At 44.8% G+C, this 26,814-nt stretch overlaps 1 protein-coding gene across 2 annotated transcripts in view; it reads right to left on the bottom strand.

Moving 5' to 3' along the window:
- Nucleotides 1–26,814, bottom strand: part of CCDC93 (coiled-coil domain containing 93) — a 1,008,240-nt gene that overhangs the window by 885,306 nt on the left and 96,120 nt on the right. For both annotated transcript variants that reach the window (XM_069224342.1, XM_069224343.1), the window contains exon 5: nucleotides 2,791–2,889. In XM_069224342.1, the coding sequence (XP_069080443.1) occupies nucleotides 2,791–2,889 (99 nt within the window). The remainder of the gene's footprint in view (nucleotides 1–2,790; nucleotides 2,890–26,814) is intronic.

The following is a 26,814-nucleotide window of genomic DNA, read 5'->3' as shown; positions in this document are numbered from 1 at the left end:
TCAGTTGAGTGCAGGCTGCATCAGCTTTAGGAACCGCACCCTCAAAGGGTTCAGATGCATGGCCCAGCAGCTGGAGCACAACTTCAGGTTGTGGTCGCGCTCCAAACACCACACGCAGGGGAGGTGCAGACCCATCATCGACATCACTCAACGCAGAGACGATCAATGCCACCTACCAGCCCAGAGAGGTACTGCTCACAAAAAATCTTGCAGATCCAGTCTCAGTCCTGGGGAAAATTCAAAGGTAAGGAACCTGCAGCTAGAAGTCTCTATCAGTTAACACACATAGGAGAAGCTAGGTTCTAATCTTGGTACAGCCTCTTGGAATCACTGAAGAGGACTGTCCTGTAACTCTGTGGTTCCCAACATTTTGACATCTGTGGACCCCCCACGGAATCATTACTGGAATCCAGGAACCCCTCCACTGAGTCATTACTGGAAGTCAAATCCCAGTCTGAACATAATGGATGATTTGACATGCAAACAAAAGCACAAAAAATACAGAAACAGGCATTCATCAAACACATACACAAATGATAATACATTTTATTCAATTTTCAAACAAATATAAATAAATAAATAAAAAATTTAATTTTAATAGGAAGGTTGGAACTTTGCTAAATTCAATTGCAGCCACACATCGTCCATATTATGTTCTGTTTGATGCACCTGCAACGCTTCCACAATTCAATCTGAGGATGCTAATTTAATTTTTAGCCTCCAATTTCAAATTCCTGGACATTTGCAGTACGTTTTAAAATTTTCAATTGTACATTTACAGCTTTATTTATATACACTTTATCATTCTGTTACTAATATTTCATTTTATAAGCAGTCACAGACCCCCAGGGACGCTTCAGGGACACCCAGGGGTCCCTGGCCACAGGTTGGAAACCATAACTCATGCCCAAGGAGAGAGGTGGTATTTAACACTCAGTAGAGTAAGCTAGCAACAATGTACCCAGAAGGAGAAACTAGTTAAGTACCAACGTGCAACAACAGTTAGGGACTATGCACACAAAGAGGGGTTCATTTTACCCGACTGGGCACCAGCGTCATGGAGTAGGTGACAATCTGATCCCTGGAATGCTATCAACTCCCTGAAAGGCAATTTGGTTTCCTATCCGTGGATCTCGAGAAATGGTTTACACTAAACATATTGCTAGGCACCAGCAGGGAAATGATAATCTAGCCAGGAATTTACAGCCTTTTTGAAATCACCTGCACCACTTTCTTTGAGGTGATCAGGATAAACTTTAAACAAAAGTGGGGGAGCACCAGGAATGGTTACCTTAACCTGCACTTTTCCTTTCACTAAAGTGTGTCCTTTCATCCAGCAGGAATTTGGTTCCACCTGTGCATTCTGCTTTTCAGTTCTGAGGATCCTATTGCTCCTCTCCAATCAGGAAGCATTAATTGATAAAATAAAACATCTCTTCTGTATGCACGCCAGTTCTGATGGGATAGTATCGTGCACTAAGCAAAGGTTTGCACTGGATGATTGTTTCCAAGACTGTTGCACATGGCTTAGACATGTAGCATAAGCCACTCGAGAGGAAGAAAAATGAGAATTGAATAACAAAATATCAAAGCAATAGAGGCAAAGCTTGAGCCCACACAGACGGTCTGATGCACTTTAGTGGAGCAGAGAAAAGGGTACAGATAAGGGATTCACCCCCAAGCAGAGGAAGAAGGCATGCCTATGACATATGCATAGTACCCAATACACAAAGCTGTCTAACAGCAAAATAAGTATCTTCTGGTGCGGTTAACAAAGCAGCGCATAATCCTACTTGAGAATAAGAGACCCAGAACCTAGGACTACTATTGTTACCGACAGGCTATACTGATGCATACTATACTGGTCTTTGTTCTATTGTATAGGAAAATGATTTCATTAAATAAAGTCAGGCCATTGGTTCGACAGATCCCTGGGTTTAACAAAACATTGACCCTCCCAACGAATTCAGGCATTTTCCTTTTATACCCAACCCCTCCCACGCCTGGTGACCTTATCCTTAGTAAGTAGCGGTCCATGCCACATTAAGGCATCTGAAATTTTAACTAAAGGCTATAATCTGTACACATTACCGACCCCCGTGTTTTTTTCACAGTTGATAGTATTTTCTAATTTTAAAAATTGACTTTTTTGATTTCAACCAGTATCAGGAATAAACGTTTTTGGAATCTCGGAATATTCCTTTAAAAACACTACCAAAGCCAGTAGAACTGCCCTATTTTACAGTGAAGAGTATTGGTGAGTTGAGTATTAAAATGTGCTGAGTGTAAAGTTTTGTCCTCTACTCAGTTGAAGCCTATAAAGAAGGGAAGGACACATTTAATGGCTGGCATAGAAAAGACATTAGTGACTTCCAGCCAATGAGTCTCAATTATCCAATCAAACAGGCTCAGACACAAGTGAAAGATTGATGAGATGGGACAGATGACCAATATCAGTCCTTCCATTACCAGTCCTTGCACCCATATTATACCACTCCATTTTCTTTAATGAACAGTCCAAAGCTCTAAGTAAGTACAATGTTTCTGAGTATAATTCAAGAAGCAGAAGGTCTGTCACTCAAATCATCCCAAGATAAAACATGTCTTGGCACCAGATGTTACATTTGTTTAAATAATATGGAAATGTGAGAATACCACTGCATTATACACTGGGTAGCACAGAAAATATCAGCAAATTAGGCAAATACACAGAAAGCAAACTTGATTCTTATTCTGCATCAACAGATCTAGTACAAAGTGTAGCAACGAAAAATGATCAGCGGCTCTTACCTCAGGAAGGCTATGCGTTTTCTGAAACTGTGACACAGAATAGCTGCGGATGTAATCTCCCATCTCCTCTCTCGTTTCTATGGCACGCTTTACAAGCCACTAAATCGAAAACGATAAGGGGATTTTATTTAATTCAAAGTACTTTTCCCTTCAAAAATAATTACTCAAAAATCTATGATTCAAACAGCCTCAAGTAAGATTTTACATTTTCAAATTGAAGTGTCAAACTTCCACCCACTGAAGTTTCAGCACTTCTTTAAAAAAAGGAATGCTCTAGTGTAGAAAAATGGTTTGTTTAAGTTACACTATTTACTAAACAGTAAACCTTATTTTGCACATATTTACAAACGAAGCAGGGCAAATCCACATCTCAAGGTGCAGAAGGTAGTAAATATCAGCCGTCAATATTCCCAACCTTTACAAACCTCTTATTAACCAGAGAATACTATTAGGCTGGGATAGAATGGTACAGATCTTACCTAGAGAATAAGCACTTCAAAGATTAATGCATTTAACTACTTCTTAAGTGTGACTAGAGAGAGCTTTAGCAATCTTCAATAGCATATGTCATGAATACAGAGTGAGGACAAATTGGTTGCCCACCTAGATTACTGCTTGTTACAAATGCCAATCACATTTGGGAATGCCTACACTACAACCACTGGGAGATGCAGCTGCAGGGGTGATGTATGGAGTTTTGCCGCCTGAGAGAAGTGATAGTGACAAGAAGGACGACTTTCTAGGAGAGAAACAGGAGAAAGCAGGAGATGAATAGGTTAAAACTACTTCCCCCCATTAACCAAGTGAAGTCTTTATGAAGGTCCCATGAAGGAGCTGTGGGTATTTTAGGAGAGCTTTATGACTTGTATGCTGAACTCAAATGCATGCTGTCTGTTTTAGAGTTATGTGGTGATTGCCATTAGGTGTACACGTATAGAGGTGTAAGCCAGACCAGCTTTTTAGGTCTGGTCTTTGAGACAGCTTTATCTGTCTTCACAGTCGATTGTTTTCCAAACATTTCACACGTAATATGCAAACATATAGAGGCTTTTGGCCAGCAGGCTTCAACCTGGTTTGGTGAGCTGTCATTCACATTTTCTTCTGCCCTCCATAGCATATATCATGAGGCAGTGGGTCAGCCCACGTTACCTGCTGGCTCCCTTCACTGAGGTCACAAAGGTTGTTCATATCTGCTTAAAAAAAGCTCCTTGCTCCTCACTGACAATGCTCATCTAAATTGTGCCTTTTATAATTTTAGTTTTGATTACAACATAAATGTGAACCTTGGCTATGCTTGAGTTGCTTCAGACTTCTGAAATGTCCTTTTTCTTTTGGCACTGCAGGTCCTAGAAGACAGGGTTTTTTCAATGAATTTAAACACGGCTCTGCATTCTCGTATTATTACAATATCTGATCTTGGGGAAATCATGTAAAGTCACAACTCAGAGGCAGGCAGTAGTAGAACAACTGTTAAGAACTTGCCGGTTTAACAGTTGTGTGAGCTACCTTCTAGATTGCCTGAAGATCGCCACTGTGACACCCTGCACAGTAAAGTGTTTATGAAAGCTGCCAAGTGTCTCCTGAAGTGGGTCCCAAATAGAAGAAAAAGCACAAGGGGGTGGGAATCCTTCTTGACAAACTAATGAATCTTGTTAGTAGAACAGAAATGATGAGAAATGGTGATCACCAATCTCCTCCTGAAGGAGCAGGAAGGGGAAAAGAGTCAAGCCAGATATTGGGATTCAGCAGAACATCCAGCTGCAAGGATCAAAAAGCAATGGCAAAGCTAATATGTCTTAATTGTGTGAGATCTATTAGCTTTGTTAATGTTTTTTGCTATGTTGTACATGTGCAGCAGGATTGGAAGTAAAAAACATATTATGATGTGGCCACCGCTGATAGGTCATAGCACTTTTTTTTAACAATGTACGTTCAACCATGCTGCACAGCAGTTGCGCAGCTGTACAACGTGGCTAAAAAACATTGACAAAGTCAATAGATCTTGCAAAATCAAGACATACTGGCTTTGCCAATGCTTGTTGATCAAGTGTTTAAGTGATACTGTGACATTGGATCAGCCTGTTATTTGACTGCTTGGCTGTGATTGTTTTTTGCCTTCATAAAAAATAAGAAAATATGTATGCCACACCCAAAAGGATTTTTGTACTATATATAACTAGTAAAACATCCACTTTGCTTTGCAAATGCTGGTTACATGAAACAGGTAGCAGACAAACTGATGAGTAGTTACAGTGAGAGGGTCTATGTTTTCAAAAGTAACTGGCAAATGTTCTCCTTTAGCTCTTTGAAACGTTGGTGTTGATGCTCCATCACCAGACTGAATTACCTGAGGCCAGGGTGCAAGAGCTGGCCTTGGCTGGCAGGCTCTTTTTGGAACAATAAGGATGAGTGTCAATGGTGTCTCTAGCGTTCGGTGCACCACATAACAGAGCATGGAAAGTGGGAAAAAGGCTTGTGCAAATGTACCTAACCATTTTACCCACTGGGATTTTCTGGAAGACTGTAGATGTGTGTAACTGGACGCAAAGTTTGTGCATGTGTTTGAGTTATGAAACAACCCACCATAGGGGGTCTCCAAGGATTAAAGTATTGGTTACTGGTGAGAACTTAGCTCATCTTACACTTTTGAGTCATTTGATGAATTCTGCTGAGGAAATCAGCAAAATCATTGTCCATTCCCAGCAGGTGCTCCACTAGCAAGTTTAGATGACCAAAAGAACAATATCATTTTGGATGAACCATCCTGGATAACTGTGCTAAATGTATATCTACATGCTTTTGCCACGTCTGGTGATCTATTTCTTTACTCACTTCAGTACCTTAGTCTTCCCTACTGTTTATAGGTTACTTCGCTTTCTCATTCATTGTCATTGCGTACTTACTAGAGAACCACTGGTTAGTGCAGTTTGCCCTTATGCAGTGTGTCAATTCGGGAAAATTGGGTAAAGAATGAAAAAGTTGAGTAGAGCTCCAGATGCATGTTGAATGATGAAGAAAAACAGGGAACCAGCTTGAGCATGCAGAGTTGGGTTCTATATGCAGCTCCATGTTGCCACTTCCAGAGATGGAATGATGTCATCACTAAGTCCGATAGCACCACCTACCAGCACACTGGAACTGCTACGGAAAGTTTTACAGAATTAGTCTATTGTCTGGGAGAATTTAAAAGGTTAGGAAACTGCAGTCAGAAGTAAACATCAAAAGCCTATTTATAAGTACACCAGGGCCTGCTTAGCCCCTTTTGTGCGGATATTGGCTAATGGCCCTTGCAAGGGGACTCCCATTGACCTCAGTTTGACCAGTTCATGTTGCGGGCAATAGTACCAGCCACACGCGTGGCCCAGCGTTTTTATCGCCACAAATGGGGTAATGCTGGGTGGTAGGATTTATATGGATTCCTGCTTATTCCAGAAGTTTCCATCACAGAAATGTAAGGTAAATGTGTGAGAACATGCATAGTTTGAGGTTTGCAGGGCATTGTGAGTGAAAACCTCAAAGGATCCACTCAAGGTACACCACCGTGGAATCCCCTGGTTCTTAAGTGTTCAAAAAAGTCTGTGGTTCAAAGGTTTGAATGGGTGGCACCACGCCCAACCCCAAATACTGCAACTACCCTGAGTGCTTATCCCTCAATGTAGCGCTTTAGGACCTTTTTTATATTGTAGTCCCGTAGCCCATCCACACAAGTGAGGTACGATTCTTATTGGGAGACAAATGGCAGGGCTCGAAAAATCACAAAAGTTTTACTAGACCTGCAGGTCGAATAACTTAAATAATCTACTCGACCTAACTGTAATGTGCTTGACCCGTAAACGGGTCTCAAATTGTGTGATCCTAAGCAAACAGTTTACATAGTCGCCTTTATCTTAATTCTCACATATGATTGCACCTTCAAATATGTGAGCTCAGCATTTTTGCAGTACAAAAAAAAAAACTTTTGTTTAATTAAGCAGACTAAAGTTTGCAGCATGCATCACAAGAATCTAGCCCACATACCCACGAGTTCTAGCCCACATAACCTAGTACTTATTTTAGTTTACTAACAACATTGCCATCAGGGCAGGAGTGTTTCTCAGTTTGTTTAAACACTCAATTTTAATAAATATATTACTAAACCATGATGTGGTAACATATTGTCATCTACTCACACTAACTTTCCAAGAAATGCTCCATTAACTTGCAGCTTTACTGATAAAACTATATAGTGTATTAACAATCTGCGAAAATTGGGTTTCAGAAAACATATCCTTTGCATACCAACACGTAAAGTATTCTGATTTGTTTTCATCCTTATAAAATATTTTTTCACCACACAGAAATATAAAAAAGGGCTTTCACAACCACTGAAATCTATTTTGAAATGTTTGCACAGTTGGTTAGTCATTTAAATGTTATGTGTTAGGAAATACCCGACACCCTATATCCTTTTATTTTACATTCCAAGCAGCAGATCACACAGTTCACCTTACAAAGTCCTGGAACTCTTCAGTCAGAAGGAAAATTAATTGGAAGAAAAAACGACTTTTACCTCTGTCTGTGAACACAGAGCACATGTGACATAAGAACAAGATTTAAAGGCATCTTTTATTGACTCTCCACTTTTCAACAGACCAGAGGGATGAGTAAGTATTAAAAATAGCTCCACCTGATCAAAAAAGACTCGCCAATACGAGTGGATTTTTCGAGCCCTTAATGGGAACTCATAGTGGTAGAAAATGTGACTCCCCATAATTCCAGAACTTTCTGTCACATAAATTTAAGGAAAACATGTAGGGCTTCTAGTTATAATTACCTAGTGAGTGCCACGCAAGGCACCATATCCTTGATTTCCCCCAGGCGTCTAGTTTTCAAAAATGTGCATGGTTGCTAGGTTTTTCTAGATGCCAGCTAAGCTAGGGCCAAAAATTCACAGCTACCCGCTTTGCAAAAAAGAAAAAGGGACACTTTTCAGTAGAAAAATGTGGTGTATTCATGTTGTGTTTTGGCCCATTTCCTGTCACAGGCACTAGGAACAAGTGAGGCACCACTTTTATCTGCAAACATGTAGGAGCATATAATAGAAGACAATTTGTTATTATCAGCTGGATTTTGCTGTGTTTGTGCCTTTCAAATGTAAGCCAATGTGTAAGAAGATATTTTGGAAAATATCCTCTAAATCATATGCTCGCACACCGGTGCCCACAAATTTCCGAGAAGTACAAATAACCACCCCTACTAAACTCCATATCTTCTTGCCCGGTTCAGAAATACATAATTTTCCTTGATACCCATTTGTCATTCTACATATTTTGCTATATGAATTGGTCTATACTCTGTACACAGTGAAAAAACATTGTATGGTGTAGCTCAGTTGTTCGCTCTGGGAAACTTCGGTTCTAGGAGAACCTACAAACACGATTTATCATCGCAACCAGAAGGGTCTAGCAGATGTAATGCTACACTGCCTTTGGAAAGCAGCCATTGTGGCAAAAAATGACAGATGAAAACGTCACAAATGACCATTTTTTCTACTGATTTTCAGTATTTCTTTATTTCAACAATTTCTTTGGGAAAACCTTGAAGGATCTACACATACGATGTATTGCTGAATTCAGAATTCTCTTTACTTTTCAGAAATGTATGGCTTTTCTGGATCACCCACAAACTGGACATAGGTTACAAGGACATAAAATAGGAAAATGGGCTACCTCTTTGAATAATGCCAAACCTGTAGTTGAAATTTAGTTTTCTGTTTATTCAGAGTTGCATGTTCCTGAAAGCTGGGAAATGGTGACTTTAGTACAGCAAACCGTTTTTTATGTCATTTTTACAACAAAAATAAACACAGACACTTTTATCCAGAGCACTTTTTGCTATGTTTCCCCAAAAACTCAAAATTTAGCAATATTTTGCCTATTTTCTCTGTCCCTTCCATGGGAATCCACAAATCCGGGGTACTTTTAGAATCCCCAGGATATTGGAAAAAAGACACAGATGTGGCATGGATACCTTATGTGTAAAAGAAGTTATGGCATCTTAAGGAGTTGGGAGTGAGAGTTTGCGGGGGAGCAGGGGGTAGCAGCAGTTACCCGGTTAACAGAAGTTAGGTGGGTTGCTTTACACAACACATATTAAGGCAGACGCTTGTGAAAGTGTCGTAAGCTTTTAATTATACCTGTTAATCTATAATAATACCCCACTATTGCCAGTATTGCATTATCAAGCTTAAGATGAATTTTGTGTTTTGCATACAATACTGAAATTGACTTCAACCACTAAGAAACACATCTTACTGACTGAGTAGGCGAAGGGGACAGCTAGGAGCTAAGATGGCTGCTTGTGCAGGAATTTCTTTCCTATCCATAGTCCCTTCTTACAAAATAAGGAAGAAAGATCAGTGTGACAAACTAATATTTTCCCCTCATTCTCAGTTATGTTATTGTGTTTTATTAAGCACAGCATTAGCCTTTAGGGTATTTTGATGCTGTATGAACCTTACCATGGAAGGAAATCAGCAGAACATTTCAGAAAGAGGGAAAAAGCTCTGCCTAGCTGTATTGGCAAATGAGGGCTATGTTAAATTTGTATCATTCAAGAAAGGATTTTTAGTTGGGAGTGGGGTAGGTTTTTAAAGTGTTTGTAAATTTTAGCATGTACGTGTCAAAAAAACATATCTATATAAATGGAGGGAATTCCATTTTAAGGCTGCATACACGTAAAAGGTCCATCTGCCAGCTGAGGGAATTTGTCATAGCAGTTTATCTCAGAGAATGAGGGTGACTAGGTCTACGAAAACGACACTGTAGATTGTAATTATATTTATTCATGTAATGCTTACTGCCCCTGACGAGGCACTGAAATGGGTGTTTCTTTGCTCATGTACTGTTTTATGTACAAGATTAACTGATTTCAAGACAATTTGCTCTTGAACGGCCAGCTGGTGAAGCTAGACAGGGCAGGAGAAATGTGGTCACACCTGAGGCTGAAGTATAAGGCAGGGAGTCTCTGGTGCTGTGAACCCAAGGGAGAGGCAGACAGCAAAGCAAGCAAATGAGTGCTGCTGGTTCATCTGCAAACGTAAAGGGTGCTTGGAAGCTGATGTTGGCTTTAATTGATGAAATCAGGTGAAGCTCTGTGATGACAAATATTTATTCTTGAGTTACCAGCTGAGCTATGAAATGTGTGTTTTTAAAGGGCAGTGATGGAGTGTGCCCAGCGATTCCTTTCCCTCTTAGAAGAAGTGTGCGACAAAACTCTGAAATTGCATAACTAAACGAGGTATTCATAAGAAAGAGCCCTGCAGAGAGAAGAGGCGCGAGGGGTGCACAGGCGGCCCATAGCAGATCTGTAGATGGGCGTCCTAGAGGAATGTGAGAGCCCTTTGGGAGCATCGTCCTTTCTGCTGTGTACACAGGAGGGGGTTGATGAAGGCACTCTAGCTGCCGGATAAAAGAAAAACATTGGCTGCCTCTGTGAGGGCCAAGTTTCGGCTGTCCCACTGACGCTATTACATGGAGGTCACAAGGTACAAGTGGAAACTAGCCTGTCCCTCCCAAGTATATGCTTGGGGAGGAGGGGAGGAGGGGGGGAGCGGGGGGAGGGGGAGAGAGAGACATCCCCACCACAACCACCAATCCTCACAGCATTTATCCCAAAGAAAGATCTACAGGCTTATATCTTTCCCTAGAGAAAGACGTTTACAAGTTTCTATTTGCTTGCATTGCTTTCACACACATACACGTGTTGCACACACAGCCTTTACGCATTGGGTTGGCAGGTCGATGCCACAGGTGTTTAGGATGATTCGGGTTCATGAGTTACCCACTTATGATTTCTTATCTAGACTGCAGCAGGGCGCCTGTTTAATGTCAATACCGAACTTCTTAGCATGTTGGTAGAGGGAATAAGGCGTCACTGACTACTACTGACCACAAGGTAAGGGTGGACCGAGTGAGGCAGTGTGTGGGACCCACCAGAGTAAAAACATATTTGGGTAGAGCACAAGAGCCCAATGAAAGTCATTGAAATGGATCGGGGAACATTGAAAACAAATGTGCCTGCTCCCTTAGCCCATGGAAGTCTCAAAATAAAAGTAGCAGCTGATGAATGGCTCGGGAACTTACCCCCATTAGCATGACCACAGGACCAGATGCACCACGTTTCACATCCTCGAATTTCATTTAACACATCATTGCATAATGGTAGCTGCAGTCTTATATTCATTCAATTCAACTAAGTAGACTATTGAACCAATTAGAATAATAGTTCTTAAAACAATTACCTATAACATTAAGGCACATCCCGGGAAGTGGACGTGCTGTCTGATGATCCTGCTCCTAGAAGATAATGACAGAATTGCAGGGAACAGAGACCTAACCAAAAGGAGAAAGCTTACTTGAAAGGGCACAAACCTACACTCAGTAGCAAGGACACAGCCTAAACTAATGAAGAGGAAGGTTGTGCAGCTATGGGATAACCTAGGTTAAAGCAAGCACAGGTAACTAAGGGTGAACATTCGCCCGGACTGTCCGTGGATTTACCTAAATGTCCGCGAAGAAAGTTTGCACGGATGGCATTTGTCCGTAATTTTTGCCTTTGTGCTGAAGGACAAATGTTAACTCCAACAGCTGAGATGGCTAAGCTGAAGCAGAAGGGAGGAGGTCTCACATGCACTGATCCCGAGGGAGATGCAGGCCGCTACAATACAAACCAGCCTTCTTGCCAGGGTGCCTGCTGTCTCAAAGAAATGTAAATGTGTGCAGCTGGTTAATCTGCAAAGGTAAATGCTGCTTGAATGCCCCTATAGGTGTTAGTTGATTGAGTTCACTTTAGGTTGCCCGACCCTTACAATTTGTACTGTTAGGGTATTCCAGCTGAGCTGTGAAATGTGTGCTTTTAATGGAGATTTGTAAAAGTGTTTTCACTAAGTGCAATCTGCAAAAATCCACACTTTACATTTTTTTTTTGTCTTTAACCTACATTTATTTCTGCATTTTGTGGCAGCCAATATTACACTGTGTGTAATGCAAATTTAAAATAGTGACTTACGCAGTTCAGTTCAACAAAACTTTGTTCAGTATGATAGAAACAGCTATAAAAGTACTAAAAACATTGGTAAAAACATAAAAACATTATCAGGTAACACAATAAAGCTAAAGTGCATAGATCCAAATAAAGCACATACTCAATAGCTCGACATTGACATATGATTTACCAATTGCCAGGGCCAATTAAATCTAGTACATATTCCTTTTCCTCAAATGAATAGCCTTCAAGATAAAAAGAGAAACGTCCTGGGGTTCAAGGCCAGCCCAGAGGCTTCACCATACAACTTCAAGAGCTCAAGACAACGAGGACCCGAGCTTTGGGGCTGCCCCAGAAACACCAAGACATCATCCGCATATAGGGACACAATGTCCTCGTAGCCAGTCCCCCCACCTCCAACCGTCAATAAGTGGGTCACAGCGGAGGAGGCAAGTCAGCCGCTCGAAGGATAAGGCAAAAAGTAAGGGAGAGAGGAGCAACCCTGACGTGGTCCCTGCCTGATCGGGAAAGGATCTGATAGAATACCAGTGACCCGCACCTGCGCCAAAGGGCTGTAGTACAGAAGATGGACCGTGTTCCTAAACTTCGGGCCGAAGCCTATTCGCACCAGGACCTCCTCCAGGAAGTTCCAAGCCAGTGTGTCGAAAGCCTTGTGAAAGCCCACCAGGAGGAGCACCAACCCACCACCCAGTCTTTCCGCCTGCAAAAGCACCACCTTGACCCGCTGCATACAGTGGCGCGTGCTCCTGCCCGGCATGAAACCGCACTGATCAGGATGATCCAGATAGGGCAGTGTGCGTGCCAGTCAGGTAGCCAGAACCAGCACAAATATTTTAATGTCTGCATTGATTAGTGAAATGGGTCGGTAGGATGAGCATTGGTCCCGGGCCAGGTCGTCCTTAGATATGACCACAATCGTGGTGCAGTCCAGGCCTGGGGTGAAAGAGCCGCGGTGAAGCGCCTCTTCACACACATTCACCAAGGGAGGCACCAGGTGCGAGTGGAAAATCTTGTAGCATTCAACAGGATACCCATCAGGGCCTGGGGTTTCCTGGATTGAAGAGCGGAGATGGCATCTACCACCTCCTCCTCTGTCAGGGGTAGGTCCAGATCAGCAACCAAGGATGATGGAAGGGAGGGCAGCGGAATGTCCCCAAGAATGGGGTTTTCTTGTTCCACCATGGGCTGAGGCACTCATGCATAGAGGTCCTCATAACAGGAGGCAAATGTGTGTGCAGTTGCCAGCAGGTCCTCCAGGGTGGCGCCAGTCCTCTCTGTGGGCTTTTAACCATGCCCAAGCTTGATATTAATTCCTTGTTGTGCTTGTCTTAAATGGTTCATTTTTACTGGTGCATTTTGTGAAATGTCCCTCCTTTGTGTGCTGAGTTCCAGCCCCAGGCGTTTTAACTAATTGAACATTGTTGATGGCCATCACACTTCCTCCTGTCACTGCGTGTTATGGCCCCTCCCCCGGTTTGCCTCTCACCCCAGCCACAATCATTCATGCAGGAGCCAATAACTGTCGGCTAATGCTCATGGCGGCCATGGCGTTTTGAATCGGCTTGCTTCTTTTGTCTCTGCCCTTCGCGCTCCTGGCGCATTAAAGTTTGATTCAGCGTGAAGTTGATCGGTGATATTGAAGTGCTTTGCATGAGCACCAGTTATGTTACATTGTTTCCTTTGTCTTTCCTTTGCGAGCCCCAAGAGGAACAAACTTCCCTGACCATTTTTTTTTTCAAAATATTTTATTAGTAACTTAGCCAAGGGTGCGATTTATCTTTAGGTTATGGAGACGCAACGCCGAGACTCGAACCACGATCCCCAGCTTCAAAGTCCACAGCTCTGCATGTTATGCCACATCACTCTCTGAAGCAATCGTCTTTTTTAGGAGGATCTGTTAACATTTCTGTCAGTTAGCTACCCTCCCACCCTGCACCAACCCTTAGCTCCTTCCGCGCACCCAGAGTCTCTCTCTCTCCGGGGCCCCTACCTGATGGAACAATAAGTTAAAATATAAATACATTTCAAATGAGTACACTTTTCTTGTTGCTTTAATGATAATAACTTTTGTATCGTGAACACTCTGGAACTGCAGCACTTTTGGTTGCCTGTGGTTAACTTATAAAATGGGTCAGAGATTTTGTTTGCAGACCATAGTCTTAGCTTCTGAAAATACTCTATTAGTATATATTGTTATACAGTTTTATGTAGTGCAAACTCCACGCAAGGGTATTGGAGCGCTTTGTATGGGCACCAGTTACATGACACAAGGATACATTCACTCAATTTTGTTTTTTAGGCTTTGAGAGGTTGTAATTTGCCCAGAATCACAGGATGCAGAGCTGACGCCGAGACTCGTTCCAATGTAGGCAGCTCTGTCCATTACGCCACATCCTCTTATCTTCCTTTCTTAGGTGAATGTGGCATTTACAATAAGTAGCAAGTAAACAGCATTGGTGTTTGATGGGTGAGCACAGAAGACTGTACTAAATGCATGGGCGCCATCCTTGTTTCCCAAAAGTCTTTATGCGCAAGACAGTCAGTGATAGCAATGAATGACTGTAGGAGGCTGGACTGGCTTGTAGTGAGTACCTAGGGGTTCTTGCACCTTGCACCAGGCCCAGTTATTCCTTATTAGTGTATAGGGTGTCTAGCAGCATAGGCTGATAGATAATGGTAGCTTAGCAGAGCAGCTTAGGCTGAACTAGGAGACGAGTGAAGCTCCTACAGTACCACTAGTGTCATATGCACAATATCATAAGAAAACAATACACAGATATACTAAAAATAAAGATACTTTATTTTTATGACAATATGCCAAAAGTATCTCAGTGAGTACTCTCAGTATGAGGATAGCAAATATACACAAGATATATGTACACAATACCAAAATATGCAGTAATAGTATTAGAAAACAGTGCAAACAATGTATAGTTACAATAGGATGCAATGGGGACACATGGGGATAGGGGCAACACAAACCATATACTCCAAAAGTGGAATGCGAACCACGAATGGACCCCAAACCTATGTGACCTTGTAGAGGGTCGCTGGGACTATTAGAAAATAGTAAGGGTTAGAAAAATAGCCCACCCCAAGACCCTGAAAAGTGAGTGCAAAGTGCACTAAAGTTCCCCAAAGGACATAGAAGTCGTGATAGGGGAATTCTGCAGGAAAGACACAAACCAACAATGCAACAACAATGGATTTCCAGTCGAGGGTACCTGTGGAACAAGGGGACCAAGTCCAAAAGTCACAAGCAAGTCGGAGATGGGCAGATGCCCAGGAAATGCCAGCTGTGGGTGCAAAGTTGCTGCTACTGGACAGTAGATGCTTAGGTTTCTGCAGGAACGACAAGGGCTAGAGACTTCCTCTTTGGAGGACGGATCCCTCACGCCGTGGAGAGTCGTGCAGAAGTGTTTTCCCGCCGAAAGACCGCCAACAAGCCTTGCTAGCTGCAAATCGTGCGGTTAGTGTTTTTGGATGCTGCTGGGGCCCAGGAGGGACCAGGATGTCGCCAATCGCGTCTGGGGACAGAGGGGGCGTCGAGCAAGACAAGGAGCCCTCTCAGCAGCAGGCAGCACCCGCAGGAGTGCCAGAAACAGGCACTACGAGGATGCGTGAAACGGTGCTCACCCGAAGTCGCACAAAGGAGTCCCACGTCGCCGGAGAACAACTTAGGAGGTCGTGCAATGCAGGTTAGAGTGCCGTGGACCCAGGCTGGACTGTGCACAAAGGATTTCCGCCGGAAGTGCACGGAGGCCGGAGTAGCTGCAAAAGTCGCGGTTCCCAGCAATGCAGTCTGGCGTAGGGAGGCAAGGACTTACCTCCACCAAACTTGGACTGAAGAGTCACTGGACTGTGGGAGTCACCTGGACAGACTTGCTGGATCCAAGGGACCTCGCTTGTCGTGCTGAGAGGAGACCCAAGGTACCGGTGATGCAGTTCTTTGGTGCCTGCGTTTGCAGGGGGACGATTCCGTCGACCCACGGGAGATTTCTTCGGAGCTTCTAGTGCAGAGAGGAGGCAGACTACCCCCACAGCATGCACCACCAGGAAAACAGTCGAGAAGGCGGCAGGATCAGCGTTACAGAGTTGCAGTAGTCGTCTTCGCTACTATGTTGCAGTTTTGCAGGCTTCAAGCGCGGTCAGCAGTCGATTCCTTGGCAGAAGGTGAAGAGAGAGATGCAGAGGAACTCGGATGAGCTCTTGCATTCGTTATCTAAAGAATCCCCAAAGACAGAGACCCTAAATAGCCAGAAAAGAGGGTTTGGCTACTTAGGAGAGAAGATAGGCTAGCAACACCTGAAGGAGCCTATCAGAAGGAGTCTCTGACGTCACCTGCTGGCACTGGCCACTCAGAGCAGTCCAGTGTGCCAGAAGCACCTCTGTTTCCAAGATGGCAGAGGTCTGGAGCACACTGGAGGAGCTCTAGGCACCTCCCAGGGGAGGTACAGGTCAGGGGAGTGGTCACTCCCCTTTCCTTTGTCCAGTTTCGCGCCAGAGCAGGGCTAAGGGGTCCCTGAACCGGTGTAGACTGGCTTATGTAGAAATGGGCACCATGTGTGCCCATGAAAGCATTTCCAGAGGCTGGGGGAGGCTACTCCTCCCCTGCCTTCACACCATTTTCCAAAGGGAGAGGGTGTAACACCCTCTCTCAGAGGAAGTCCTTTGTTCTGCCATCCTGGGCCAGGCCTGGCTGGACCCCAGGAGGGCAGAAGCCTGTCTGAGGGGTTGGCAGCAGCAGCAGCTGCAGTGAAACCCCGGGAAAGGCAGTTTGGCAGTACCAGGGTCTGTGCTACAGACCACTGGGATCATGGGATTGTGCCAACTATGCCAGGATGGCATAGAGGGGGCAATTCCATGATCATAGACATGTTACATGGCCATATTCGGAGTTACCATTGTGAAGCCACATATAGGTAGTGACCTATATGTAGTGCACGCGTGTAATGGTGTTCCCGCACTCACAAAGTCCGGGGAATTGGCCCTGAACAATGTGGGGGCACCTTGGCTAGTGCCAGGGTGCCCTCACACTAAGTAACTTAGCACCCAACATTTACCAGGTAAAGGTTAGACATATAGGTGACTTATAAGTTACTTAAGTGCAGTGTAAAATGGCTGTGAAATAACGTGGACGTTATTTCACTCAGGCTGCAGTGGCAGGCCTGTGTAAGAATTGTCAGAGCTCCCTATGGGTGGCAAAAGAAATGCTGCAGCCCATAGGGATCTCCTGGAACCCCAATACCCTGGGTACCTCAGTACCATATACTAGGGAATTATAAGGGTGTTCCAGTAAGCCAATGTAAATTGGTAAAATTGGTCACTAGCCTGTTAGTGACAATTTGAAAGAAATGAGAGAGCATAACCACTGAGGTTCTGATTAGCAGAGCCTCAGTGAGACAGTTAGTCATAACACAGGTAACACATTCAGGCACACTTATGAGCACTGGGGCCCTGACTAGCAGGGTCCCAGTGACACATACAACTAAAACAACATATATACAGTGAAAAATGGGGGTAACATGCCAGGCAAGATGGTACTTTCCTACACAACCCCCCCCCCCCCAAACGAAGGACAATAAGACTAGCCATGACATGATGAGTCTTCATTGTCTAAGTGGAAATATCTGGAGAGTCCATCTGCATTGGAGTGGCTACTCCCAGGTCTATGTTCCACTGTATAGTCCATTCCCGGTAGGGATATGGACCACCTCAATAATTTAGGATTTTCACCTTTCATTTGTTTTAGCCAAAGTAGAGGTTTGTGGTCTGTCTGAACAATGAAGTGAGTGCCAAACAAGTATGGCCTCAACTTCTTCAGTGCCCAGACCACAGCAAAGGCCTCCCTCTCAATGGCAGACCAACGCTTTTCTCTAGGGGTCAACCTCCTACTAATAAAAGCAACAGGTTGATCCTGGCCCTCAGAATTAAGTTGTGATAGGACTGCCCCTACTCTTAATTCAGATGCATCAGTTTGGACATAGAATTTTTTAGAGTAACAAGGGCTTTTCAGGACAGGTGCAGAGCACATGGCCTGCTTCAGCTCCTCAAAAGCTTTCTGACAGCTAGCTGTCCACAATACCTTTTTAGGCATTTTCTTGGATGTGAGGTCATTAAGAGGGGCTGCAATGGAGCCATAGTTCTTAATGAACCTCCTGTAATACCCAGTGAGGCCTAGGAAGGCTCTCACCTGAGTCTGAGTAGTAGGGGGAACCCAATCTATAATAGTTTGGATTTTCCCCTGAAGTGGTGCAATCTGTTCCCCACCAACAAGGTGTCCCAGATAAACCACCTTCCCCTGCCCTATCTGGCACTTTGAAGTCTTGATAGTGAGGCCTGCCTTTTGCAGGGCCTCTAAAACTTTCTATAGGTGGACCAGGTGATCATCCCAACTTGAGCTAAAGACAGCTATATAGTCCAGATATGCTGCACTAAAAGCTTCCAGTCCTTGCAGGACTGTGTTCACCAACCTCTGAAAAGTGGCAGGTGCATTTTTCAATCCAAAAGGCATTACTGTGAATTGGTAATGGCCTCCAATGGTTGAAAATGCAGTTTTAGGTTTAGCATCTTCTGATAATTTGATCTGCCAATACCCTGCAGTCAAATCAAAAGTGCTTAGATACTTGGCAGATGCCAGTGTATCTATGAGCTCATCTGCCCTGGGTATAGGGTGAGCATCAGTTTTGGTTACCTGATTGAGACCTCTGTAATCTACACAAAACCGCATTTCCTTCTTTCCATCCTTGGAATGAGGTTTTGGTACAAGTACCACAGGAGAAGCCCATGGACTTTCAGAGTGCTCAACCACTCCCAGTTCTAACATTTTCTGCACCTCTTGCTTTATGCAGTCTCTGACATGGTCAGGCTGCCTATAGATTTTACTTTTGACAGGCAAGCTGTCTCCAGTATCTATAGTGTGCTCACACCAAGAAGTGGTACCTGGCACAGTAGAGAAGAGTTCAGAAAACTGACCCAGGAGATTTATGCAATGGTCTTTCTGCTCAGCAGTAAGACAATCAGCCAAAACTACACCTTCTACTAGAGCATCTTGTTCTGTGGAAGAGAAGAGATCAGGTAGAGGATCACTGTCTTCTTCCTGTCCCTCATCAGTTGCCATGAGCAGGGTGAGATCAGCCCTGTCATAGTAGGGTTTCAGGCGATTGACATGGAGCACCCTAAGGGGACTCCTGGCTGTGCCTAAGTCAACCAAGTAGGTGACTTCACCCTTCTTTTCAACAATTATGTGGGGTCCACTCCATTTATCTTGGAGTGCTCTTGGGGCCACAGGGTCCAAGACCCACACTTTCTGCCCTGGTTGGTACTGAACCAAAACAGCCTTCTGATCATGCCATTGCTTCTGGAGCTCTTGGCTGGCCTGAAGGTTTTTACTGGCCTTTTTCATATACTCAGCCATCCTTGATCTGAGGCCAAGTACATAATCCACAATATCTTGCTTTGGAGCTTTTAAAGGTTGTTCCCAACCCTCCCTGACAAGTGTTAGTGGACCCCTAACAGGGTGTCCAAAGAGGAGTTCAAAGGGGCTGAAGCCCACTCCTTTCTGGGGTACCTCCCTGTAGGCAAAAAGGAGGCATGGTTATCCCATCTCCTGCGGAGTTTTTCAGGGAGTCCCATAATCATGCCTTTGAGAGTTTTGTTAAATCTCTCCACCAGTCCATTTGTTTGTGGATGATAGGGTGTAGTGAACTTGTAAGTCACACCACACTCCTTCCACATGGCCTTTAAGTAAGTAGACATGAAATTGCTTCCTCTGTCTGATACTACTTCCTTTGGGAAGCCCACCCTGGAAAATATTCCCAGGAGGGCCTTTGCCACTGCAGGTGCTGTAGTGGTCCTTAAAGGAATTGCTTCAGGATATCTTGTGGCATGGTCCACTACCACCAAGATAAACCTATTGCCTGAAGCAGTAGGAGGGTCAATGGGGCCAACTATGTCAACCCCTATCCTTTCAAAGGGAACCCCAACCACAGGCAGTGGAATAAGGGGTGCCTTTGGGGTGCCACCTGTTTTGCCACTGGCTTGACAGGTTTCACAGGACTTACAAAATTCTGTTGTGTCCTCAGACATTCTAGGCCAATGAAACAAGGGAACAAGCCTGTCCCAAGTTTTCATTTGTCCCAGATGCCCAGCTAGGGGAATGTCGTGGGCTAGAGTTAGGAGGAACTTTCTGTACTCCTGAGGAATCACTAACCTCCTGGCAGTTCCAGGTTTAGGATCCCTTGCTTCAGTGTACAAGAGGTTGTCCTCCCAGTAAACTCTGTGAGAGTCACTGACATCCCCATTAGCTTGTTTGACAGCTTGCTTTCTTAGACCCTCTAGTGTGGGACAGGTATGCTGTGCCACACTCAGCTCCTCCCTGGCAGGCCCCCCTTCACCCAAAAGCTCAGCAGTGTCTGCTTCCAGCTCCTCTGGTGTAGGTTCTGCACAGGGTGGAAATTCTTCTTCCTCAGAAGTAGAATCCACTGTAGAGGGTGGGATAGTAGGAAGTGATTTACTTCTACTAGCCCTAGCTTTAGGGAGCACTTGGTCCATTGTTCCAGGATCCAAGTCACCCTGTCCTTTTTGCTTTTTGGCCTGAGCCCTTGTTAAAGCAAAAATATGCCCTGGGATGCCCAGCATTGCTGCATGGGCCTCCAACTCCACATCTGACCAAGCTGATGTCTCCAAATAATTTCCTAGTAGACAGTCTACAGTTAAATCTGAGGCTACCACAACTTTCTTTGGACCAGTAACCCCCCCCCCCCAGTTGAGATTTACAACAGCCATGGGGTGGCTAATTGTGTTGTTGTGAGCATTGGTTACTTGGTACTGGTGACCAAGTAGGTGTTGTTCAGGGTGGACCAGTTTCTCTATGACCATAGTCACACTGGCTCCAGTGTCCCTGTAGGCCTGAACCTTAACACCATTTATAAGGGGTAGTTGCTTGTACTTATCCATGTTAAGGGGACAAGCAACCAAGGTGGCTAAATCAATAGCCCCCTCAGAGACTAACACAGCCTCTGTGGTCTCCCTAATCAGACCAACCCCAACTAAGTTACTAAAAGTGAGCCCAGCTACTCCCTTGGATTGGCTATTAGTAGGTTTGCTCCCACCACCACTGCTATTAGTAGGGACACTAGGTGTAGCAGTAGGGGTTGTAGTGGTAGGAGGCTTGGTGCTTTTCTTTGGACAACTGGGATCTGTTGTCCAATGGCCTTTTATTTTACATAAATAGCACCATGGTTTCTTTTCTTTGTTTTGATTTGAAGAGGATTTGGGCCCACCACCCCCACCAGAGTGTTTTTGTGTGCCTGATGAAGACTCATTTTTAGATTTGTCCCCACTCTTGTCAGAAGACTTACCATCCTTCTTCTTGTTGCCATCTTTGTCACCCCCTGTATGAACTTTTCTGTTCACCCTTGTTCTGACCCATTTGTCTGCCTTCTTTCCCAATTCTTGGGGAGAGGTCAGATCAGAGTCCACCAAGTACTGGTGCAACAAATCAGACACACAATTATTAAGAATATGCTCTCTCAGGATCAAGTTACACAGGCTGTCATAATCAGTAACTTTACTGCCATGTAACCACCCCTCCAAGGTCTTCACTGAATGGTCAATGAAATCAACCCAGTCTTGTGAAGACTCCTTTTTGGTCTCTCTGAACTTTATCCTGTATTGCTCAGTGGTTAAGCCATAACCATCCAGGAGTGCATTCTTAAGAACTGTAAAATTATTGGCATCACTTTCTTTCACAGTAAGGAGCCTATCCCTACCCTTTCCACTAAATGATAGCCATAGGATAGCAGCCCACTGCCTTTGAGGGACATCCTGTACAACACAGGCCCTCTCAAGTGCAGCAAACCACTTGTTAATGTCATCCCCCTCATTATAAGGGGGAACTATCTTGTGCAGATTCCTAGAATCATGCTCTTTTGCAGGATGACTATTGGGAATACTGCTGCTGCCACCATGGGTTTCAAAACCCAACTTCTGTCTTTCCTTCTCTACTTCTAAGGACTGTCTATCCAAATCCAGCTGTAGCTTCTTGAGCTTCAGTCTGGTTTGTTCCACTCTCAATCTATTGAGCTCCCTTTCTAACAATCTGTCATCAGGGTGGGTGGGAGGGACATTCCTTGACACAGAAGTGTGGTGAGAATGGACAGAAGGAGACCTGTCCCTTACAGAAGGCACCCTAACAGCTTGGTTAACAGAAACATCACTTCTACTGTGTTGAGAAACAATACTTTTGCTATGATGTGAGATAACACTCTCTGTATGGTGTACCTCTTCATCATTACCAACTATGCTAGACTGTCTAGTAATGGGCAGGCTATGAAGTTTCTTTCCTGAATCTTTTCCTAGGGGAGTCCCTGGATCAGATTGAGAACCATTAGCTACTTTTTCAACAGATGGGACCCTTGTGGCCTTATCTTGTTCTCTAAGCATGTTAAGCAATAATTCCAAGGAAGGATTCTTCCCTACACTCAAACCTCTTTCTACACAGAGACTCCTTGCTCCTTTCCAGCTAAGGTGGTCATATGCAAGTTTGGACAGATCAACATTTTGGCCTGTGCCAGACATTTTTAGAAAGAGTTAAAGTGATAGAAAAAGAGACAAAAGTTTTCAGAACTTTTAGAAAGACAGAAAAAAAAACTTTTAAAACTTTTAAGAACTTTTAAGAAAGTTTAGAGGTACTTTTCAGCACTTTACAAAAGAGGTGAGAAAAGAAATGCAAAACTTTTTGGTTAGGTGTACATACACTGAACTTGTTTAGTATATTTTTCTCTTATGAAAAGTACAATGACAAGAGTGGTAAGTAGTCTCAAAGCACTTATCCCACCGCTGCACACCAATGTAGGAGGCTGGACTGGCTTGTAGTGAGTACCTAGGGGTACTTGCACCTTGCACCAGGCCCAGTTATCCCTTATTAGTGTATAGGGTGTCTAGCAGCATAGGCTGATAGATAATGGTAGCTTAGCAGAGCAGCTTAGGCTGAACTAGGATACGAGTGAAACTCCTATAGTACCACTAGTGTCATATGCACAATATCATAAGAAAACACAATACACAGATATACTAAAAATAAAGGTACTTTATTTTTATGACAATATGCCAAAAGTATCTCAGTGAGTACCCTCAGTATGAGGATAGCAAATATACACAAGATATATGTACACAATACCAAAATATGCAGTAATAGTATTAGAAAACAGTGCAAACAATGTATAGTTACAATAGGATGCAATGGGGACACATAGGGATAGGGGCAACACAAACCATATACTCCAAAAGTGGAATGCGAACCACGAATGGACCCCAAACCTATGTGACCTTGTAGAGGGTCGCTGGGACTATTAGAAAATAGTAAGGGTTAGAAAAATAGCCCACCCCAAGACCCTGAAAATTGAGTGCAAAGTGCACTAAAGTTCCCCAAAGGACATAGAAGTCGTGATAGGGGAATTCTGCAGGAAAGACACAAACCAACAATGCAACAACGATGGATTTCCAGTCGAGGGTACCTGTGGAACAAGGGGACCAAGTCCAAAAGTCACAAGCAAGTCGGAGATGGGCAGATGCCCAGGAAATGCCAGCTGTGGGTGCAAAGATGCTGCTACTGGACAGTAGAAGCTTAGGTTTCTGCAGGAACGACAAGGGCTAGAGACTTCCCCTTTGGAGGACGGATCCCTCACGCCGTGGAGAGTCGTGCAGAAGTGTTTTCCCGCCGAAAGACCGCCAACAAGCCTTGCTAGCTGCAAATCGTGCGGTTAGTGTTTTTGGATGCTGCTGGGGCCCAGGAGGGACCAGGATGTCGCCAATTGCGTCTGGGGACAGAGGGGGCGTTGAGCAAGACAAGGAGCCCTCTCAGCAGCAGGCAGCACCAGCAGAAGTGCCAGAAACAGGCACTACGAGGATGCGTGAAACGGTGCTCACCCGAAGTCGCACAAAGGAGTCCCAAGTCGCCGGAGAACAACTTAGGAGGTCGTGCAATGCAGGTTAGAGTGCCGTGGACCCAGGCTGGACTGTGCACAAAGGATTTCCGCCGGAAGTGCACGGAGGCCGGAGTAGCTGCAAAAGTCGCGGTTCCCAGCAATGCAGTCTGGCGTGGGGAGGCACGGACTTACCTCCACCAAACTTGGACTGAAGAGTCACTGGACTGTGGGAGTCACTTGGACAGAGTTGCTGGATTCAAGGGACCTCGCTCGTCGTGCTGAGAGGAGACCCAAGGTACCGGTGATGCAGTTCTTTGGTGCCTGCGGTTGCAGGGGGACGATTCCGTCGACCCACAGGAGATTTCTTCGGAGCTTCTAGTGCAGAGAGGAGGCAGACTACCCCCACAGCATGCACCACCAGGAAAACAGTCGAGAAGGCGGCAGGATCAGCGTTACAGAGTTGCAGTAGTCGTCTTTGCTACAATGTTGCAGTTTTGCAGGCTTCCAGCGCGGTCAGCAGTCGATTCCTTGGCAGAAGGTGAAGAGAGAGATGCAGAGGAACTCGGATGAGCTCTTGCATTCGTTATCTAAAGAATCCCCAAAGACAGAGACCCTAAATAGCCAGAAAAGAGGGTTTGGCTACTTAGGAGAGAAGATAGGCTAGCAACACCTGGTGGAGCCTATCAGAAGGAGTCTCTGACATCACCTGCTGGCACTGGCCACTCAGAGCAGTCCAGTGTGCCAGCAGCACCTCTGTTTCCAAGATGGCAGAGGTCTGGAGCACACTGGAGGAGCTCTGGGCACCTCCCAGTGGAGGTACAGGTCAGGGGAGTGGTCACTCCCCTTTCCTTTGTCCAGTTTCACGCCAGAGCAGGGCTAAGGGGTCCCTGAACCGGTGTAGACTGGCTTATGTAGAAATGGGCACCATGTGTGCCCATGAAAGCATTTCCAGAGGCTGGGGGAGGCTACTCCTCCCCTGCCTTCACACCATTTTCCAAAGGGAGAGGGTGTAACACCCTCTCTCAGAGGAAGTCCTTTGCTCTGCCATCCTGGGCCAGGCCTGGCTGGACCCCAGGAGGGCAGAAGCCTGTCTGAGGGGTTGGCAGCAGCAGCAGCTGCAGTGAAACCCCGGGAAAGGCAGTTTGGCAGTACCAGGGTCTGTGCTACAGACCACTGGGATCATGGGATTGTGCCAACTATGCCAGGATGGCATAGAGGGGGCAATTCCATGATCATAGACATATTACATGGCCATATTCAGAGTTACCATTGTGAAGCCACATATAGGTAGTGACCTATATGTAGTGCACGCGTGTAATGGTGTCCCCGCACTCACAAAGTCCGGGGAATTGGCCCTGAACAATGTGGGGGCACCTTGGCTAGTGCCAGGGTGCCCTCACACTAAGTAACTTAGCACCCAACATTTACCAGGTAAAGGTTAGACATATAGGTGACTTATAAGTTACTTAAGTGCAGTGTAAAATGGCTGTGAAATAACGTGGACGTTATTTCACTCAGGCTGCAGTGGCAGGCCTGTGTAAGAATTGTCAGAGCTCCCTATGGGTGGCAAAAGAAATGCTGCAGCCCATAGGGATCTCCTGGAACCCCAATACCCTGGGTACCTCAGTACCATATACAAGGGAATTATAAGGGTGTTCCAGTAAGCCAATGTAAATTGGTAAAATTGGTCACTAGCCTGTTAGTGACAATTTGAAAGAAATGAGAGAGCATAACCACTGAGGTTCTGATTAGCAGAGCCTCAGTGAGACAGTTAGTCATAACACATGTAACACATTCAGGCACACTTATGAGCACTGGGGCCCTGACTAGCAGGGTCCCAGTGACACATACAACTAAAACAACATATATACAGTGAAAAATGGGGGTAACGTGCCAGGCAAGATGGTACTTTCCTACAATGACATTTGGGCCATGTTTGTGGTATGCTAGTGTTTGGTTGTATATTAGGAGTTCTGTCCTAATGTGTTCTGGTGTAGGACAGTGCATGGTTGGTCCTGGTGGAAAGTGCTGCAGCAGGCAGTGGGTACCCAGATTCAAGGTATATCTGTGCTGAATGTGGGTGCTGTGTTCAATCTACAGTCACCTGATGACTGTTTGTATTGTCCATGTTAAGAATGCTTAAGGGAAAACAGGACAGCAGGAGTGTACTCAGGGAGTGTGAACACACACAAACCAACACAACACACACAAACACCCCGTTCACTCTGCTAACAAGTTGTCTTGAAAACCCATCCTGCCCCCTGTGTTCCTTCAAAGGCCTATTGTCTGTCTCTACCTGTCACTCTTGTGCCTCTGTTTCTCAGCACATGAGCTTTCACAGTGTCACCCCAGAAGGTCGCTTACTTAGGAGAAGCCCTGATTTTAGGCAGGCCACCTAAAAGGGAAAGAGGCAGAGTGCCAGGCCTTGTCGCTATGGGTGTATAACTGGGAGTTAAAGATAAATCTTCCTAATATTTTGTAGCTACTAGAAACCCTTCTGTGTCTCTTACCAAGCCGTTTAGTGATATAAGCCATACTTGAAACCCACAGGCCAATGCTGCCTCTTCCATCAAAAAGTAAAACCCGAAGCCTTAGGGCACCACCTGGTGGCTTGACATTGTGTTGGCTAGTGTGTATGGGAGCGCTCCTGGGGTAGAGATGCAGTTTGTTCGAAGTTTTTAAAATTCTCTTGGTATTCCTGCTCCTGTGAGAGCTGCCGGATACTACCTCACATCAGGAAAGATGGGATAAGGGTTGCCCTTGCTGGGGCACTGCACTGAATTTACCCAAATGCTTTTTCATATATGTAGCAGTTTGCTTTAGGACACTTTTACAACAGACAGGCGCTGACCTTTCTGCACAAAGCTTTCCCATTAAGATGCTACCTCCTAGGTTCTAGGGCTCCCTTGCTGAGGCCCTGTGCCTTCACTCGTGCTGCTCGTATATAAGTAGCATTCTGCATTTGGTTAGCATGTGTAAGCAATCTGGGAGTCCAATCTAATTTGCCTTTGACTGGTAAGTCAAAACACAAATCCAGGCAGTCTCAGTA

The sequence above is a fragment of the Pleurodeles waltl genome, chromosome 3_1, assembly GCF_031143425.1.
Source record: "Pleurodeles waltl isolate 20211129_DDA chromosome 3_1, aPleWal1.hap1.20221129, whole genome shotgun sequence".
In the NCBI taxonomy this organism is placed as follows: Eukaryota; Metazoa; Chordata; class Amphibia; order Caudata; family Salamandridae; genus Pleurodeles; species Pleurodeles waltl.
The sequence above is the reverse complement of the archived record's forward strand: the minus strand, read 5'-3'. Positions and strand labels throughout refer to the sequence as shown.